Genomic DNA, 20,065 nt, shown 5'->3' on the forward strand with positions numbered 1-20,065 from the left:
ACAATGTGGAGATATAGGCACAATCTGACACAAACATGCAAGATAATCAAGCATCAAGGCAATGCAAGCTAACCACAGTCCAAAACAGACAGAACTATAAAAAAAATTCAGCCATTACCAGAAAAGATATAAAAAGAACAAGAAAATGAAAACAAAGAAAGAATAAAAAAAATAAAAAATAAATAAATAAATAAATAAATAAATAAAATAAAAAATAAAATAAAATATGCACCATGGGAATCAAGACTCTTGAGAGGGTTCAGATAGGAAACCGGATGAGAACTCGGAATCATCCCACGTTTTCCAAATGCTCTCAAATAAAGGCAAGGTATCTTCAATCTTAGCAGTTAAATGTTCCATCCTACGTGTATCTATTATAATTGAGAGAACCTGGTGAATAGTAGGGGGTGAAGTGGAGAGCCAGAGCCTAGGAATGGCTCTTTTTGCAGCTAAAAGGACAAAAGACATACGTTTTTGCAATGTCTTAGGCAGACCCGTAAGGGGTAGGCCCAATATGAAATGTAAAGGCGATAAGGGTACGGGATGGGATAGCAGCGACTGTAGGAGCTCTTGAATCTTTATCCAAAAAGGGCCAATGAGAGGGCATTCCCAGAAAATATGAAAAAGAGAGCCCACGGCCCCCACGCATCTCCAGCATAACTTAGAGAGGGTAGGGTCACGGGCATGCAGTAAGTCTGGGGTCCTATACCAAAATAGCTAAATTTTAAGGGCAGTCTCCCTATGCACTACACAGTGCGAAATCCTCGAAGTATTAGCCCATATTTTCCCCCAATTTAGCAACGAAATCGGGCACTTTAGTATAGTAGACCATTTGTTCATATAGCTATGCGTGGAGTCCGTCAGAGGGGGGGTTTCATGCAAAATGTTATATATTGATGAAATCTGCTTACGTGCATAGGGACCTGCTACACACAAAAGCTCAACATCCGTGGGTCTCTCTAGTGATAACAAGGGGAACGTGGAGAGGAAAAAATGCTTAAATTGTAGATAAGAGTACTGAAGAGAAGTCAGCAGATCGTATTTTGCTTGCAATTCTGAGAAAGATAGAAAGATGCGCGTGACCGGATTGACCAAATGTCGCAACTGAAAAATTCCAGCTTGAGTCCAGGGATACATTCTCCCAAATGACAGGCCATCGGGAATATCTGGATTGAAGAGAACGTTCATCAGAGGGGAACACCTGGGGGAGAGGGAGAACCGCTCCACACATCTCCTCCAAGTAGTTAGGGTAAACAGCATTGGGGCTAGACATAAAGATCTAAGCTGGGGCATAAATTTAGCGGATGATGGCCATAGCATATAACAGGGATGCACTGGTGCATTAATCCCCATTTCTATCTCTGCACACATGGAAGGGGCCTTCCTAGACACCCAAGAGGTTAATATACGGAGATGAGAAGCATAATAGTATTTAATAATGTCCGGTGCCGCCAACCCACCTCTATGTTTAGGGGCGTAAACTACCAATTGTGCGATCCTATGGGAAGCATTATTCCAGATAAACCTGAGGCATCTCCTCTGGAGGAGTTTCAATTGTGACATCGGGACAGAAGTAGGGAGTGTCTCGAAAAGATACAATATCTTAGGGAGTATGGACATTTTTAGGACGTTGATCCTGCCTAATAAGGAGATTGGGAGAGAGGACCACAAATTCAAAAGACGAGTTATCTCCGCAAACATGGGGGGAAAGTTAGCTTGATATAAGGTGGAATATGAGGACGTGATATACACCCCCAGATACTTCAATGAGGCAGAGCACCAATGATAGTTGAACTTGTCTCTGAGAGATGTGAGCATCTCCGGAGACATATTAATCGGTAGAGCTTCTGTTTTTGACTGATTAATCTTAAACCCTGACATGCTACCAAAGATAGAAAGAATATCATGTAGAGCAGGTAAAGAGGTAGAAGGATGAGTGAGAGTTAGTAGGATGTCATCAGCAAAAAGTGAAAGCTTATATTCTCTCCGCCTCAGCGGGACTCCCTGTATGTCTGGGTGCTGCCTATTGGCTCAAAATAAACAGGAAGGGTGACAGTGGGCACCCTTGCCTAGTGCCATTACTTAGGGAGAACCGCTGAGATAGACAAGAGGAAAGCTGTACTTGGGAAGTGGGGGTGAAGTAAATGGCTCGCAAGGCTTGAATAAAAGGGCCCGAAAACCTGTACCTATCGAGGACCGCAAACATAAAAGGTCAACTAAGGCGATCAAATGCCTTTTGTGCGTCTAGGCTGAGGACAACTGCTGTCTGTTTAGTTTTAGTTAAGAGATCTATCAGGTCCACAGTCCTCCTGGTATTATCACCTGCATGTCTCGTGGGAACAAATCCCACTTGGTTCCTGTGGATTAAAGTCGTCAGAAGCGGGGAAAGTCGGTTAGCCAACAATTTAGTAAAAATCTTGTAATCCGAATTCAATAGCGCAATGGGGCGGTAATTATCTGGCAATGAAGGGTCTTTACCTGGTTTTGGGATGACCGTCAGGAATGCGTGTAGAAAGTGGGTGTGGGGAACGGTGCCCTTGAGCAGTGAGGAAAACAGAGACTGAAGATGGGGGTTCAAAATTTCCGAGAAGGTTTTATAGTAAACATATGAGAGTCCATCCGGACCAGGGGACTTGTGAGCGGGGAGAGCTTTCACAAACTTGGTTATCTCTTCAAGGGAGACGGGGGCATTAAGTATAGAAAGTTGGTCTCCAGACAACTTAGGCAAGGCTAAAGAGGACATAAAAGCATCAAAGTCAACCTGAGAGAATTGAGTCAACGGATCCCCACCTAAGCAGTTATACAACTTCTTATAAAAATCACCAAAAACTTGCGTCATAGCTTTGGGGCAGTATGTGGGAGTACCGTCTGGCTGCATTAGATGATCAGGTATCGAGAGGAAGGGGCGTGGTCTCAATCTGTTAACTAGCATTCTGTGCGGCTTATTGGCGTATTCATAAAATTTCGGTCTAGCCCATAACAAAGATTTAGAAATCTTATTCATGTTAAAAGATTTGATACGATTCCATAAGGAGACTACCACCCTCAGTCGCTCCACCGTAGGAGAAACAAGGAGATGTGCCTCCGCAGCTCTAAGGCCCCGTACACACGATAGAATCCATCCGCGGATAAATCCGAGCAAATGGGTTTCAGCGGATAGATCCTATGGTGTGTACACTCCAGCGGATCTGTTTCCACGGATATTTATCCGTCGACTCGCTTTTCAGCAGATCGAATATTTGCTGACATGCTAAAGAAATCTATCCGCTGCGAATCTATCCGACGGACAGATCCGTTGGTTAGTACACAATATCCGCGGATAAGAACCACGCGCATGCTCAGACAAAATAAGGGGATGGGAGCACTCGTTCAGGTAAAACTCTCGTTTGTCTGTGATATGGCACATTCGTCCTTTTAAATATCTAGTGTGTCGTTTATTGCCTCTTGTTTTTCGGCATTCTCTTGCTAGAATAAACCCGTTCTCTTGCTGATGCTATCTATCCAGATGTTGGAACTTTCTTTTTGTCCTCCACATGTCAATGTTTATATGTTTTGGTTTTTAATTTAATGTTTCTTTTTTTTTCCTTTTTTTTTTTTTGGTGCAATTTATGTCACCATTTTTTTTCTTGCACATTTTTTTTTTTTTTTTTTTTTTTGTGCAATTTATGTCACCATTGTTTTTTCTTGCACATTTTTTTTTGTGCAATTTATGTCACCATTGTTTTTTCTTGCACTTTTTTTTTTATTTATTTTTTTGTGCAATTTATGTCACCATTGTTTTTTCTTGCATTTTTTTTTCATTTTTTTTTGTCAAGTTATGTCACCATTTTATTTTGGCGTGTGTTTTTCCTTTTTTGTTTTCCCAAGTTGGTACGCCAAATGTACCCCCCCCCCCCAAGGAGTTGGTGTCCTTTCTAAATGACACATATTATTTGCTAAAATGTTTCATGCCTAATCACCACAGTATTAAAACACAATAGACAAGGGGGGCGTGGCTGGACGTGCATGAGGAGAGACGTGCTTTGGAGAGGCTCCGGCAGGCCCGACTTCATCCAACGCCATCCTGTGCGGGCAATCGCTGGAAGACCCTCCTAAACTTAATAACCGGAATCCTGGGTCCCCCCCTGAACAGATCCCTGCCCGGGACGGCTCTCTAGGGCGTGGGATCGCTCTGCTAAGCGGGGTACAGCCGACGCCATCCATTGCTGACCCGCCGCCATCTTGAGGCCTGTGGCGCCTGGGGCTCTCCGGGCTCCGCTGCTGCGACCGCGGCATTGGAAAGAGCGGCGACCACCTCGGGACCCGCCCGCAGCTGTGCCCCAAGAGGAGGGAGACTTTGGGACAATTCGCTGGGGCAGCGATCGGGACCCTCCGGACGTCCGCAAATTTAGCCCGCGGCTTGGGCCTACTCACGGTGGCCATCTTGCGACTCCAGACCATTAAGGAGGAGCTGTTTCTGCCCTCAATCCCGGACCCCTCGACAGGCAGTCACCCTCAACCACGTCGGAGACACCCAGCCTGCCATCCGGAGCCCGCAGTTTGACCTCTTTCGGCCCCCTGAAGGTGTCTACAGGCTTGGGTGAGTTCTGGCGGCCATCTTGGCACACCCCAGAGGCCTCTCCTCTCTCTCCCTCTGACCTGCACTTCCATTCCTCCCCGGGGACATTCTGTCATGCTAACTTAATACCCCGGAAGGGGGGGAAGACCGGAATGGCCGCATGAGAGCGAAGCTCCGGCAATAACAGGGATACAGCATCTACTCATAGCCTGACCAGCGGCGATCAAAATTCACCTTCCTGGCGTTACTGCCCCACTGTCCATCCAAGAGATGACGAACAAACGCAAGGGCTCCCAGCGACCCCAGAAGCTGACAGAATACTTTACATGGGAGCAAAAACAGGACGGCGCCGAATCTCCTGGACCATCTGCTGCCAGCACTCCACAGACGATTCAACCTAAAAGCAAGACAGCAAAACGAAACTCCCCATCGGCTAGAAAGCAGTCTCCTGTCCCTTCCTCCGCATCAGGGAGCCCAGAGAAGACGCGGCCTAAGCTAGATGGCACGGTTGCTACTTCAGAGGTTAGTGCAGGTTTGGACTCTGGGGATGACACCAGGGAACTCCCTGATTCCATCGACCGCTTTCCCACCACGAATCAGCCTGTGCTTGACACCACACTGAAGGACATGTTGGTGTCCCTTAGAACCTCGCTGCATGGTGATATGATGTCCTGCATGCGCGGGCTTGGTAAGGAACTGCATAATGTGTCTGCCAGGGTGGATCACGTGGAAACAAAAATGGGGGAGTACGCTGACACTATCAATAACTTGGTACGTGTGTTGCAGCAGCTCCTGTCAGCTGTCCCAGAGCGGTCTCAGAGCCGAATCCCAGTGCTCCCCTCTCCCCGCTTCGGCACCCCGTTACTCACCTCCCCAGCTGCTCCATCCAGCACCCCGGGATCCAGCCCCCCCCGGGACCACCTGGCCCGCCGACCAGCTCCCCCTAGCTGAGTCCGGCGTTTATTTTTTCACCCGCCGCGGAGCCCCCCCCCGGACCACCGAGGCGACATCCGCCGCACACAGTCCGCGGGACCCCGCCAGACCCCCCCCCGCTCCACTCACCAGTTCATCCGCCGCCGCAGCCGCCGCCTGCCGCCTGTGGTCTCCCAGGTGTCCTCGGGCACTTCCCCTAAGCGGGCTGAGCAGCAGGAAAGAGCGCGGCTGCGGCCCAGCCCCAGTCATCGGCTTTGCTTCCCCTGTTTCCTCCTCCCCTGCATCGCCTCCAGCCAGACAGGCCCACGAAGTGCATCTCGGCCAGGAGAACCAGGACAGACCGTGGCTCGGGCCTAGCTGTGGTTCCGGCGGCCATCTTGGTACACCCAGCTGAGGCAAAAGGACTCCTCACCACCCACCCTAAGCCGACCTGCCTGGGAACGCTCAGGCCACACAGACACTGATCAACACCCAGGGGACCACAGACAAGAGACATCTGGACAGTAGCATAATCACAACCCGGTAAGTAAGGGCCATCTCGGCCCCCCCCCTCCTTTTCTCCCACCCCATTCTGCACGTTCTTTTCCTAGCTCACCCTACACCTCCCAGGTAAGTCTAACCGGGGTCCACACTAGCAGCTTGATCCAGGGTTTCCGATCGCCACTGGGGTCAGGAAGGAATTTTTTCCCTTGCTGCAGCAATTGGCCGCTAGGCTAGGGTTTTTCGCCTTCCTCTGGATCAACTGAGGGGGGCGGTTAGGCCGGGTCACCATCTTTTTTTTTTTTTTTGCAGCATTTTTACCGATCCTCATCACTGTCACTGAGCGAATACCAACTGAACCTTCCGGGAACAGCACCACCCCCCCCCCCCCGAGGACCATCCCCATCATCATTGGATCAACAGGATTACAGTACCAGCATTTCGTCATCAATTTATCTCCCACCATGATCATCATCAAGTACGCAGCGGACACCCTCCGCAACTTAAGGAAGTTGGCCGCTACGCTCCCAGCCACCACTGAAAAAACACTACAGAAAGAACGACTACTAAGAATCTACCGTCAACCAAACCCAAAAAAAGAGAAGCCACTGCAGCGACTGCAACACTTAGAATGCGCCCTGATCAACACAAGATCTGCAGTCAAACACAGAAAGGAAATCCACGACTTCATCGTCCAACACAATACAGACTGCCTCTTTATCACAGAAAGTTGGCTAACACCCGACTGTAACCCCATCTTAGCAGAATTGGTGCCCGAAAATTATCGCATCCTAACCGAACATAGAACAGGACAAAGAGGAGGAGGCCTTGCAGTGATCTACAAATCCCACCTCGCTCTCACCAAACCTACTCTACAGAACTCTCTGCCCTTTATGGAAACTCTCACCCTGCAACTTCAAACTACACCAGAAGAAACCGTCCATATACTACTATGCTACAGACCACCTGGACCAAAAACGCATCTCCTCACACCCTTCTCCGAATTCCTCTCGACGCACACTCTGAAAACCAAAAACCTGTTGCTACTTGGGGATTTCAACCTCTGGGCTAACTCAACTCAGGATCCCATTGCCACCGCCTGCATCGACCAACTGGAAGAACGGGGTCTGCAGCAACTGATAAAGACTTCAACACATACATCAGGTCACACTTTGGATCTCATCTTCATACAAAACGTGAATGTCAACACCATGGACAATAGACTTTTACCATGGACGGACCACCACGCCATCAAATTCATATTAACCACCAATACCGTCCTTCAAAAACCCAAACTCCCAACAACTATACACTGGGCAAGATCACAGAAGAAATTACACTCTGAGCTCTTCAAAATCACACTAGCAACTAAAATAGACGTACCAAATCTGAACCACTCAACGGAGCAAACTCTCAACGCTTTAAACAAAGCACTACTACAAACAGCAGATACAGTCGCTCCAAAACGCAGAGCTCTCAACCGAAAAAATAACTCAGGCTGGTTTAATGACTTTCTCACTCTACTGAAACAGGAACGCAGAAGAGCTGAAGGAGCCTGGAGGAGGAACCCATCAAAAGAAAACCTCACAAAGTACAGAACCCTCACCAATAATTACCACAAAGCGATCTTTAAAGCCAAAAAAGACCATTTCGCAAACACCATCTCCAAAGCCATAAACCATCCACGGGAACTTTTTAAACTAGTCTCTAAGGCTATGAACCCCTCCTGTTTGGAGCCCCCTGCAAGTGAGACACAAGAATTCTGCAACGAACTATCAGACTTTTTTATCGACAAAATTGAAAAGATTCGGGCAACAGTTCAACAGAAAAAAAACATAAACCCCACTCAGATACAGCAAGAAGAAGAAATCAACAAAACTTCGATGAATTTCAAGCTGATCCCAATTACCATCGACACCACAAAAAACATCATCAGAAGCCTCCGAGACAACACATCCCCAAACGACATCATCCCGACAAAACTCTTGAAAGAATGCACGGACATCTTGGCACCCACCATAACGCACACCATAAACCAATCATTCAGGGAAGGGATGGTTCCGGACAACCTCAAACAAGGCATAATAAAACCTCTCTTAAAGAAGCCCAACCTCGATCCGAAAGACCCTAACCAGCGCAGACCGGTAACAAGCCTGAACACGATCTCCAAGATCATGGAGAAAGCAGTAGTGCAACAACTCCAGCCCCACCTGGACGACCACAAACTCCTAGATCCTCTACAATCAGGCTTTCGCCCAGGCCACGGCACAGAAACGGCTCTTCTCAAGATATGGGATGACGCCCTTGAAGCAGCAGATGACGGAGAATCCTGTCTCCTAGTGCTGCTGGACCTCAGTGCAGCCTTCGACACAGTAGATCACAACATATTGCTCACGCGACTCAAAGAAGTAGCAGGAGTCTCTGACGCAGCCCTACCGTGGTTCGCATCTTTCCTGGAAAATCGCACTCAGACCGTGAAACTTGGAGATTTCACATCAGAAACACGGACCATCACATGCGGAGTCCCGCAAGGATCACCCCTCTCGCCTCTTACTCTTCAACATCTACATCCGCCCGCTCCTCAAAATCATCAGCAAACAGGACCTGCGTTACCACTCCTATGCGGACGACACGCAGCTTTACCTTCGAATCACCAACAAAAAAGACCAATTTCTTGAACTTGGAAAGTGCCTCACACTGATCGACAATTGGATGACCGAAAGCTCCCTCAAACTTAACGGATCGAAAACGGAACTACTCATCCTTCACGCAAATAAGAAATCCATTGCTAGGACCACATGGACACCACCCACCATCCTCGGACAAACCATCGCACCAAGCAAAAAAATCAAAAGTCTCGGAGTCATCTTCGACTCAGACATGACGATGGATGCACAAATAGGATCAGTCATCAGCAGCTCTCATCATCTGCTCCGCATGCTACGTAGACTCATACCCTTTATCCTGAAAGAAGACACGGCAGTAGTTGTCGGAACAATCATCAACTCACGACTCGACTACGCAAACTCCCTCTACTTAGGACTACCAAAATACCAGATGGCGCGTCTACAAGTTGTCCAGAACACGGCAGCCAGACTGGTAACAGGTAAAAAGCCGTGGGAATCAGTCTCCCCAGTCTTGAGGTCCCTCCACTGGCTGTCCGTACAGGACCGGGTGACATTCAAGACGCTCTGCCTCACCCACAAATAGGGGTGCAACGGATCAAAAAACTCACGGATCGGATCGATCCTCGGATCAGGAGTCACGGATCGGATCATTTTCGGATCAGCAAAAAAAAAAAAAGGGTCCGTTTTTTCATTGGTCCAAAAAATATATATATTAGAAGGCCAAAATGGTGGCCTGAGTTTATGGGAGGAGCCCGGAGACTATTTAAACAGAGCACTCACCCACACTCACTGTCGGTTCCAGTGCACGATATCTACGTCACCAGGCCGACGATCCAGAGCACAGCATATTCCTGTCTTCCTTGTTACTACTCGTCCGTGGCTTTCCTTGCTATTCCGCCCTCCGGCGCAGGTAGGAGCTATTACCTTCCATTGGTCATGTTGTTACATCAGTATTGGCGTGTACTGTATACCCCATCCTGTGTTAATTTCCCGCCGCGGAACTTTGTGTTGCTTACCACATGTCGGAAGCCCCCTCCCCCCTGTCATTTACTTGTACACAGCCAGATGATCTCTTTGCTGAGTCTGTCACTTAGACGGAGCAGCGGCATGTTTCCCTGTGTTTCAGAATGCTCAGCACCCCTGGCTTCCCTCCAGACGTGCAGTGCTCCCTTCCGGCCACCGGGTGCTGCTTGCACATGCAGGTGGATCATAACGTGATGTTACAGCATCCCCAGTTTCCTCCACCCGAGGTTAACTCTTCACCTTCCCACTCCCCAAGACATGCCACCTTCTTAATGTATATTGCAATACAATGTTCAGAAGATTACGCCAAAGTCCTTATGAATATTGATGTAACAATTATGGCAGCCTTAGCAGATTCTCAGCAAAGTGCTGAATGCTTGGTATATGACAGGAGAACCTGCCATGACAAAACATCACAGTTTGTTGCAAGTTTTTTTTTTGTTTGTTTGTTTTTTCCCTTCTCACAAGGAAACTTTTGTTCGCAAGTTTACCGGAAGTTCCCGCCTTCCAGCCAACTCTCATTGCGTACACCCCCATTTTCAGACCCTCGCAAACGCAACGCCATCTCAACAGCCCCACACTCGCAGAGACCCCAGCAACCACGCTATCGTCTCACAACAACTTCACACCTGTACTTACCGAGACTCTTGCAATCGCGCAAATTTCGTCTCAGCAGCCAGACTCCCTCCGAGTCCCGGGCAATATCGCCTCAACAATCCAGACTGAGGCCCTTGCAACCAGGCTTTCCCTCTCAGCAGACCACATTGAGACCCTTGCTAAACCACGCAATATCGTCTCAGCAGTCCAGACTCTTGCCCTTGCGACCAGGCTTCTTATCTCAGCAAACCAGACCGAGACCCTTGCTAAACCACGCAATATCGTCTCGGCAGTCCACACTCTTGCCCTTGCGACCAGGCTTTTTATCTCCACAGATCGGACCGAGACCCTTGCTAGATCACGCAATATCGTCTCAGCAGTCCACACTCTTGCCCTTGCGACCAGGCTTCTTATCTCAGCAAACCAGACCGAAGACCCTTGCTAAACCACGCAATATCGTCTTAGCAGTCCACACTCTTGCCCTTGCGACCAGGCTTCTTATCCCAGCAAACCAGACCGAGACCCTTGCTAAACCACGCAATATCGTCTTAGCAGTCCACACTCTTGCGACCAGGCTTCTTATCTCAGCAAACCAGACCGAGACCCTTGCTAAACCATGCAATATCGTCTTAGCAGTCCACACTCTTGCCCTTGCGACCAGGCTTCTTATCTCAGCAAACCAGACCGAGACCCTTGCTAAACCATGCAATGCTGCCTCAGCAGCCCAAACCACTCATAATGACCATCGCAGACTCCGTTTCACACCCTTTGGCATCAAACATCATGGCCCCCACAATCGCCTAGCGAAACCCAGAACATACGTTATCTTCAGTACCGTACCAGCTACTCATCACCCTCTCTCTCTTCCTCAGATCAGTCCACTTCAGGTCTCAACCCCACCAGGTTGGTCGTTCACCCCTAAGAAACAAGTTCCCGGTCGACCCAGTCTCAGTCCGTGCCAGGACCTCCCTTCCAGGACTCCACTCAAGTGTGTAGCCAACGAATCTCCTTCTTAAACCAAGTCCCCGTCCCCAATATTTTGCCTCCTCCTTTCGTTGCTGCAATCCAATACCACAGTTCTTTATGTATACTCGCACCCACTTATTCTTTTTCAGTCAGAGTCATGTCGCAGGCCGGCAGTATTGACCTCACACCCGCCCCTCTGTCACCCTCCACAGGCTCAGAGAGCGGCAGCCTGCAGACCTTCCGCACATGGACCATCCCCAGGATTATAGCACAGCTTAGACGCAAGGGCATCCCCTACCCCGCTACGGCCCGGAAGGCAGAGCTCTTCAGGCTACTTTTCCCGCCAACACCCAATACAGCACCCTCCAACCCACAGACATCCTTGCAGTCCATATCCGGGGCTATCTCCCAGCTGCACTCCATGGTCGCCACACTATCCGCAACAGTTTCCGACATACAGACCAGAGTCGCAACCCTGGAGGCTCGTCCTCTCACACCCGTCCATGACACAGTCGTGGTTTCGGCGCTGGCATCCCCTCTTACAGGTACGCCAGAGTCCTCTTCTACCGTAATCCCCGCGCACCTTGTCTCCGCCAGCCTCAGGAAGGATATCTTGGAGGGAAAGGACGTAAATTTAGCGTCTCTGCTGGTTTCGGTGCACGACGTGGCCGACAACCGAGCATATGCCTGGGGGGACGTATCGGTAGTCGTCAAATCAAAAGACCCCAGACTCAGCCGTAAACTTACAGTCACTGAGTTCGTCCTGGCATTCGGAATGTTTAGGGACATCATCTGCTCAGCCGCCCCCAACAGGAGGGAAGAGCTGGACCTATATCTCCATTCAGTCACAGATTTAGGTTACAAGTACGGAGGGCACGCCTTCTATGACTACCACCGCTCGTTTTCGGCCAAGGCAGCTGCCAAGCTCAGCCAGTTTCAGGCCAAGACAGACTGGAGCATTTGTGACACAGAGCTTTTCTGCCGGCATTTTGCAGGCCTCCGCTCACCACTGTGCACCCTCTGCCAGTCCTCTACCCACACGGCAAATTGGTGCTCCGATAACTCCACTAAGCGCCCTGCCTACCCTCCCTCCCTCCAGTACCAGTCAGAGCCTCCCAGGTCCCAGTCAGCAACGACAAGTGGATAGACTAGGACGGCCTATCTTTTTCCTAGGAGGCGCTCCCATCTGCAACAATTTTAATAACGCCGGTTGCTTTCACAGCCAGTGCAGGCTACTCCACGTTTGCACAGCATGCCACAAAGCTCACCCAAAGACCACCTGTCAACTCAAACAGGACTCAAAGGCCTGACTAAGCCGAATAGATGTTGGCTGGCTAGGCTTCTACCTCTCTACTCACCCCACTCCTTCACTGGCCATATTTCTGGTGCACGGCTTCACAGAAGGCTTCCACACTGGCCTCATTACCTTACCCCTCACCTCACACGAGTGCAAGAACCTCCAGTCAGCAGCCATCGACACGCAAGCAATCGACTCCTTACTACAGTCAGAAGTGGATAAAGGCTTTGTTATTGGCCCCTTCCCACAGTCTCCTTTCCCAGTCTGGAGAGTTAGCCCTATTGGGCTTGTCAAGGGCAAGTTCACTAATAAAGTCCGCTTGGTGTACGACTTGTCTGCGCCTCATTGCTCCCACATCCCCAGCCTGAACTCCCTAATCCCCTCTGCACAGTTTTCCCTCAAGTACGCCTCAGTGGACCTGGCCATCCAAACAATCATCTCAATAGGCCCCGGAGCCTGGCTATCCAAAGCGGATATATCTGACGCGTTCAAGCTCCTTCCCATTGAGCCGTCCCTCTGGCGCTGGCACGGCATCAAATGGAGAGAGGCCTACTACTTCGCCACCAAACTGACCTTTGGCTCAAAAAGTAGCCCATGGCTCTTTAATGTCTTTGCCCAGGCCCTCACATGGATACTGTCCCACCAGGCCCACTGTCACTCAGTCATCCACTACCTTGATGATTTCCTGCTCATTGAGCAACCAGGTACATCCCCCACTGATCTAGACAAATTAAGGGTGGTCTTCAACAACCTAAATGTGCCCCTAGCCGAGCACAAAGTAGAAGGACCAGCACATTCCATCACCTTCCTAGGTATCAACCTAGACACACAAGCCATGCAAGCGAGCCTGCCTCTTGACAAATTAACTCGCATCAGGGCTACTATCCACGACTTCACTCAGTCGCAAGGATGTACCAGGAGACAGTTACAGTCCTTACTAGGGATGATGAATTTTGCTATGAGGATTATCCCTCAAGGACGGTCCTTCATATCACGACTCTTAGTCTTTCTCACGCCAGCACAAGACCCAGACCGAATCCTCAAGCTAGATCAGGCAGCAGTATCAGACTTGGCCATGTGGGATGAATTCCTCACTAGCTGGAATGGCATCTCAATGTTCATCCCAGCTCTTTTAGACGAGTCTCCACAGGTGGTCACCGATGCCGCAGCCTCCACCGGCTTTGCGGCCATATTTGGCCGTCACTGGTTCGCCGAACCTTGGCCCCCAGAAATCCTCCTAATCCCAGGCTTCACCCAGTCGTCATCTCTCTTCGAGCTTTACCCGGTCGTTGCAGCTGCCCAGCTCTGGGGCCACACGTGGACAAATCAAACAGTGCTTTTTACCACGGACAACCAGGCCACAGCTGACATAATTAACAAGGGCAGATCCCGATCTCTCCATATTATGTCCTTCCTGCGTAGGCTCGTGCAGCTGTCTCTCTGCCACCACTTTAATTTTGTTTGTAGACATATTCCAGGCAAACTCAATACCGCTGCTGATGCACTGTCCCGTTTCAACCTCACCTTGTTTTTTCAGCAGGAGCCTGGAGCCGACCCAATGTCCACCCCTGTCCCACCCTGGTCGTTGCTAACGATGGATTAAAAACTCACCTCGCCAACGCAACTCTACTCATCAACCAGTCTTTGTCTCACAACACATTGAAATCCTATGTCATGGCTTGGAACACCTACTGCAAATTTCTGGCCTCTTGCCCAGGAGCAGCAACAGGCGATGTCCGACACATTCTAGCCTTCGTGTCATACTGCCATACCCAGCTAGCCCTCGCTCATAACACTATAAAACTGTACCTAGCCGGCGTCCAGCACTTCCTATCTTTAGAAGACCCCAGCAGACCGTCAGTGTTCACCGCCCATGCCGTTAAGTCACTCTTGCGAGGCATTCAGAAACTCAGACCAGTGACCAGTGGCAAACGCCTACCTATCACCAGTGCCATTTTCAGGGACATGTCCGAGATCCTCACCCGTTCCCCCTTCGGGGCACTGCCCAGCCTAGTCATCCAGGCGGCCATCTACTTGGCCTTTTATGGTTTCCTACGACCCGGCGAATTCACAGTCAGCGGCCCCAGCAGCCACACACTGCTCCGACGCCACCTGACTCGCTCTCAGAACCATTACACCCTTCGTCTCCTAGTCAGTAAGATGCAACAAACAGGCCCAGGGGTCGACATCTTGCTGTTTCAGACCAACAACGCCTGGTGCCCAGTAACAGTCCTTGATCGACTATCTCAGCTTCCCGACCAATCTGAGAACAGCCCCTTACTACCCTTTCTAACTAGCCCCCTCAGCAGCAGCCAATTCATAAAACACATCAGGATCCTCCTAAGCAACCTAGGCTTCAACCCCAGTCACTTTTCTGGACACTCCTTCCGTATTGGAGCAGCCTCAGCCGCCTCCCAACACGGAGTACCAGAGCACGTGATCAAGAAGCTGGGCCGATGGAAGTCCGCTTGCTTTGCTACCTATATCCCGAACCCTCAGGAAGAAATGGCACAGGCCTTTTCCATACTGGCTCAATAACCCAACAATCAATAAAAGCTATTTCCCTATCTGAGTCTTTTGCCCCCTTTTTCTGGGCATTCCGACCAGACCATCAAGGCACACTCCAGGTCTATTTATGTTGTAAGTCTTGTCGCGTGTTTATGTGATTCACTTCCCTCTCAATCATAGGGCCACGACCATAAATTAGAAGGCCAAAATGGTGGCCTGAGTTTATGGGAGGAGCCCGGAGACTATTTAAACAGAGCACTCACCCACACTCACTGTCGGTTCCAGTGCACGATACCCTCCCACCCTTCCCTTTTCAAGGCAGTTCTCAAACACATCCTTCCACACAACTTCCCATTATCTATCTCCTGTATGCCCCCTTTTTCTGGGCATTCCGACCAGACCATCAAGGCACACTCCAGGTCTATTTATGTTGTAAGTCTTGTCGCGTGTTTATGTGATTCACTTCCCTCTCAATCATAGGGCCACGACCATAAATATATATATATATATATATATATATATATATATATATATATATATATATATATATATATATATATATATATATATATATATATATATATATATATATATATATATATATATATATATATATATATAATTTTTTTTTTTTTTTTTTTTTTTTTTGGACCAATTAAAAAAAGGAACCTTTTTTTTTTTTTTTTTTTTTTGCTGATCCGAAAAAAGAGCACAATAGCAATTCACAGGGGTGGATTAAAGAGGAAGCAGGTGAGGCTGTTTGGGACTTAAAGTACAATCTTGATGTTTTTACAGCAAAATATATATATATATATATATATATATATATATATATATATATATATATATATATATATATATATATATATATATATATATATATATAATATATATTTTTGCTGTAAAAACATCAAGATTGTACTTTAAGTCCCAAACAGCCTCACCTGCTTCCTCTTTAATCCACCCCTGTGAATTGCTATTGTGCTCTTTTTTCCCCCTTTCCCCCCCCTCCTTTCACACCAGTGCTTCACTGCTACGGTAACATTCCCATTCAGCTTGCTAGAGCCCAGTGCACAGCGTGACACGCCTCCCCGGGGAGGCGGGGAGGCGTGTCACGCTGGGCTCTGGCAAGCAGACTGGCCGCCGCTCCGGAGCTAGGCCGAAGCCGGGGACTTTCCTAGGCCTAGGCTCCGGAGCGCTCCGCGGATCGCGGGGTGTGCCGATCCGAACGGGGTGGCCCGTTCGGATCACGGATCGGTGACGATCCATTACACCCCTACCCACAAATGTACACAGGGAAAAGCTCCTCAATACTTATGCGAGAAAATAAAACCGTACGTCACCAAGCGCATGCTCCGGTCTACCAACCAAAACCTTCTCCAAATTCCTAAATCCCGCTACAAATCGAAAGGAGAACGAAGATTCTCGGTCCAAGGACCACGGCTCTGGAATGCTCTACCCACGACCATCCGCTTGGAAGAAAACCATCGGGCATTCAGGAAAAAGCTAAAGACCCACCTCTTCTGAAAAATCTGTACTACTCTGGATGTCAAGCGCCTTGAGGCGATTAAGTTCGCATTTGCTGCGCTATACAAGTTACTCACTCACTCACTCAGATGCCCACGATGCCAGGGATGAGGAGATGGAAGCGGTGAGGGCCAAGATCGCAGACATTGAGGACCGCGCAAGGAGGAACAACCTTAAAATACGGGGGATCCCCGAAACAGTTCAACAACTAGACTTGCTAGATCATGTCACTGACATAATAACCTCCATTCTGCCTGGCGTATCGGCATTAGATGTCACCATGGACAGGATCCATAGACTGCCTAAACCTACCCATCTACCTGACAATGTGCCCCGCGATGTCATTCTACGCCTCCACTTCTACCATGTTAAGGAGCGCTTGATGAGAGCAGCCCGCAACAAGGATCTTGTTCCTGAACAACATAGGGATCTGCAGTTTTTTGCGGACTTGTCACAGTACACACTGCAGAAGAGGCGCAACTTGAATACCATCTCAAAAGCCCTGCGCAACCACAACATTGCTTACAAGTGGGGCTTCCCTACTAAACTTATCATTACTAATAAGGGAAAGGACTTCGTTGTTGACTCTCTCTCCAAGGGTTTGGATCTACTTAAATCTTGGCTCATCATCCCCGAGGAGGACACAAGAGGCTCAACCAAGGGAGACCCGTCACAGGTAGGCAACGACTGGCAACTTGTTAACCCGAATAAAACGCCCGTTCCCACCGCTAATATGCCCGCTGAACAGAGCAATTACACTATTTAATCCGCAGCTGTACCCCTGTTTAAGGAGTAAATTATTGAGCTAGACTTTTTTTTTCCCCACTCTGAGTTAGCGTTTGTACACGCTACACCCAGGTCATTATGACCTACCCTACCCCCTTGCAATCATTTTCGTTTGTTTTGCTTCAACTTTTTCTTCTTCTTCATTTCTTCACCTGGAGCCACTTCTCCGACTGTTTGAAGCCACGTCACTTCAAACAGTCGGAGACCCGCCACCTTCGAGACCGTGCCAATTGTTAGAGGATCCTCTTCACCACATACAAGCTTCGCAAACTGTAAGTGATGTACCCACCTTTCATTCTGCACCGCTTTTTGCTCACAAATACCTATGCCTGTCACATTCTTGACGATCAATACTAAAGGTTTAAATCACCCGGTGAAGAGGAAATCTATGTGGAATGAGGCTATCCACCACAAGGGAGATGTACTATGTGCACAAGAGACCCACTTTCACAAACAGAAAATGCCTTCATGTACCCACCCTAAGTTTCCACATGTTTTCACAGCGAGTTCATCGGCTAAAAAAGGTGGTGTACTTACTGCAATAAGAGACACAGTGGCATTCTCTAAACACAGCGAACTAGCCGACCCCCTAGGTCGGTACCACATTTTAGTATGTGATATTGCCTCTACTACATATACCATAGTCAATGTCTATGCGCCCAATAACCATCAGATCCGATTCATCCACCAAGTCCTTAAGAAAGCTAAAAAAGTTCAAAAGGGCTATCTCCTTCTCTGCGGAGATTTCAATCTTCCCCCTGACCCACTAATGGACTCGACGTCCTGTACAACCCGGCATCGCCATTCGCTACAACCACTCCTACATACTCAGGAACTTTACGATGCTTGGAGGTGTCTCAATGGATCAGAAAGGGACTTTTCTTTTTTTTCATCAAGCCACCGAATTTATACAAGACTGGATCTTTTCGTTACGGACAAATGGCTATTGCCCAAAATCACTGCATCCAAAATCAATGACATCACTTGGTCAGACCATGCCTCGGTGATGCTATCGGTTGCTGACTCGCCAGGCGTGAACTCATGCTTCGTCTGGCGGTCCAACTCGAGGCTGATCCAGGGTGGCACTACCAAGGCTCAGCTGCAGGTGGAATTGTCCAATTTTTTCTCTAGCAATGTCAATTCTGTTGCCAATCCTATGACTCTTTGGAATGCCCATAAGGCATATATGAGGGGGGTTCTTATTAAAATGGGAGCTGGGGTCAGGAGAAGGAGGAGACAGCAAATACATGACCTGATCACCAAAATTCACACCTTAGAAGTCCAAAACAAAAATAACACCACTCAATTATTATCGGCTCAATTATCGCAACTCAGATATGATTTGCGAATAGTACTACTCAACGATTTTGACTTAGCAACTAGGCGTCTTAAGATGTCATATTATGTCAGCGGTAATAAAGCTGGGAAGCTTTTAGCTAACCGCCTTCGGGGCATCAGATACAAAACTAAAATTCCCTACATTTTACATCCTACCACGAAAGAAAAATTATATCACCCACAAGCTATTGCGGATGCATTTAGCTGTTACTATAATTCTCTTTACAATTTGAAGGAGGATCAAACCACGATTCAGCCCACCGAGTCCATGATATCCACCTTCCTGGACAAGGTCAGTCTCCCCCGAGTTACGCCAGCCCAGCTGGATGAACTTAATACACCCTTCTCGGTCCCGGAGATTATTAAAGTGATTGACTCCTTGCCTATCAATAAATCTCCCGGTCCTGATGGGTTCACAGGGGAATACTTTAAAACCTTCAAACTTGATCTCGCTCCCTTTCTATCTGATGTTTATAACAATGCTGCCTCCTCCTCTTCCTTCCCCAATGAGATGCTACGCGCTCTAATTGTGGCACTTCCAAAACCTGGGAAAGATCCAATTACGCCACAGAACTTCAGACCGATCTCTTTGCTAAATAACGATCTGAAGCTCTATGCCAGACTCATCGCAAATAGGTTGGTTGATATACTACCGACTCTGATCCATATGGATCAATCAGGGTTCACAAAGGGTAGGCAGATGGCAGACGCGACGCGACGTTTAATCAATATCATTCATGCAGCAAATGTGACCAAAACGCCTTCTCTGCTCCTAGCTTTGGATGCAGAGAAGGCGTTTGATAGAATTCACTGGGTCTACTTAGAGAAGGTCCTTACCAAGTGTCAGGGACCTGCCAATAGGCTCCGGCGTGCACGCATGCGCACACTTACTGATGGTCAGAATCAGCACCAATCGCCTATTCATGTGCGCAGGCGCGTCCCACATGCACACGGATATGAGCCAAATGCGCGCATCTGTGCGCGCTCGTATGCGCGCGCGTGCGCCTAATACACGCGCACGTGCACGATGGCGGGAATGCGCGCGTGCGCGTTAATGCGCGATTGGCGCCACTCAGCCTTTAAAAAGCAAGCAGCTGCAGTGAAACTTTGCTGTCTGATCTGCAGCATTGTATCTGTGAAACTTGTGACCTGTTGTAACCTGTTACCTCAAACCGACCCGGCTCCGTCTGACCATCCGACCCTCTCCACTCCGACCCCTGGCTTGCTCTGACTCCGCTCTGCTCTCCTGCCCATCGTTACCAGACCCTGTGCCTGAATCTGACTACGCTTGCCTAACCCACCTGATTATCTGCTAACCCGGTTTTGCTTTACCAGCTCCTGCTATCCAGTGCCTGTGCCAGCTCCAGAGACGCTGTCTCCTACAACCACCGTCCCGAAGGACCACCACTGGTGCCGAGCTGCTAT

At 48.8% G+C, this 20,065-nt stretch overlaps 1 protein-coding gene across 1 annotated transcript; it reads left to right on the forward strand.

Moving 5' to 3' along the window:
• Window positions 1–12,494: 12,494 nt before the first annotated feature.
• Window positions 12,495–14,107, forward strand: LOC120944409 (the record flags this gene model as incomplete). Its single annotated transcript, XM_040358467.1, has 1 exon — window positions 12,495–14,107. A coding segment is annotated over one exon (1,590 nt), but the record flags the coding sequence as incomplete, so codon positions are not given.
• Between the last annotated feature and the right edge of the window lie 5,958 nt (window positions 14,108–20,065).

Source organism: Rana temporaria, chromosome 6 (genome assembly GCF_905171775.1).
Source record: "Rana temporaria chromosome 6, aRanTem1.1, whole genome shotgun sequence".
Taxonomy (NCBI): Eukaryota; Metazoa; Chordata; class Amphibia; order Anura; family Ranidae; genus Rana; species Rana temporaria.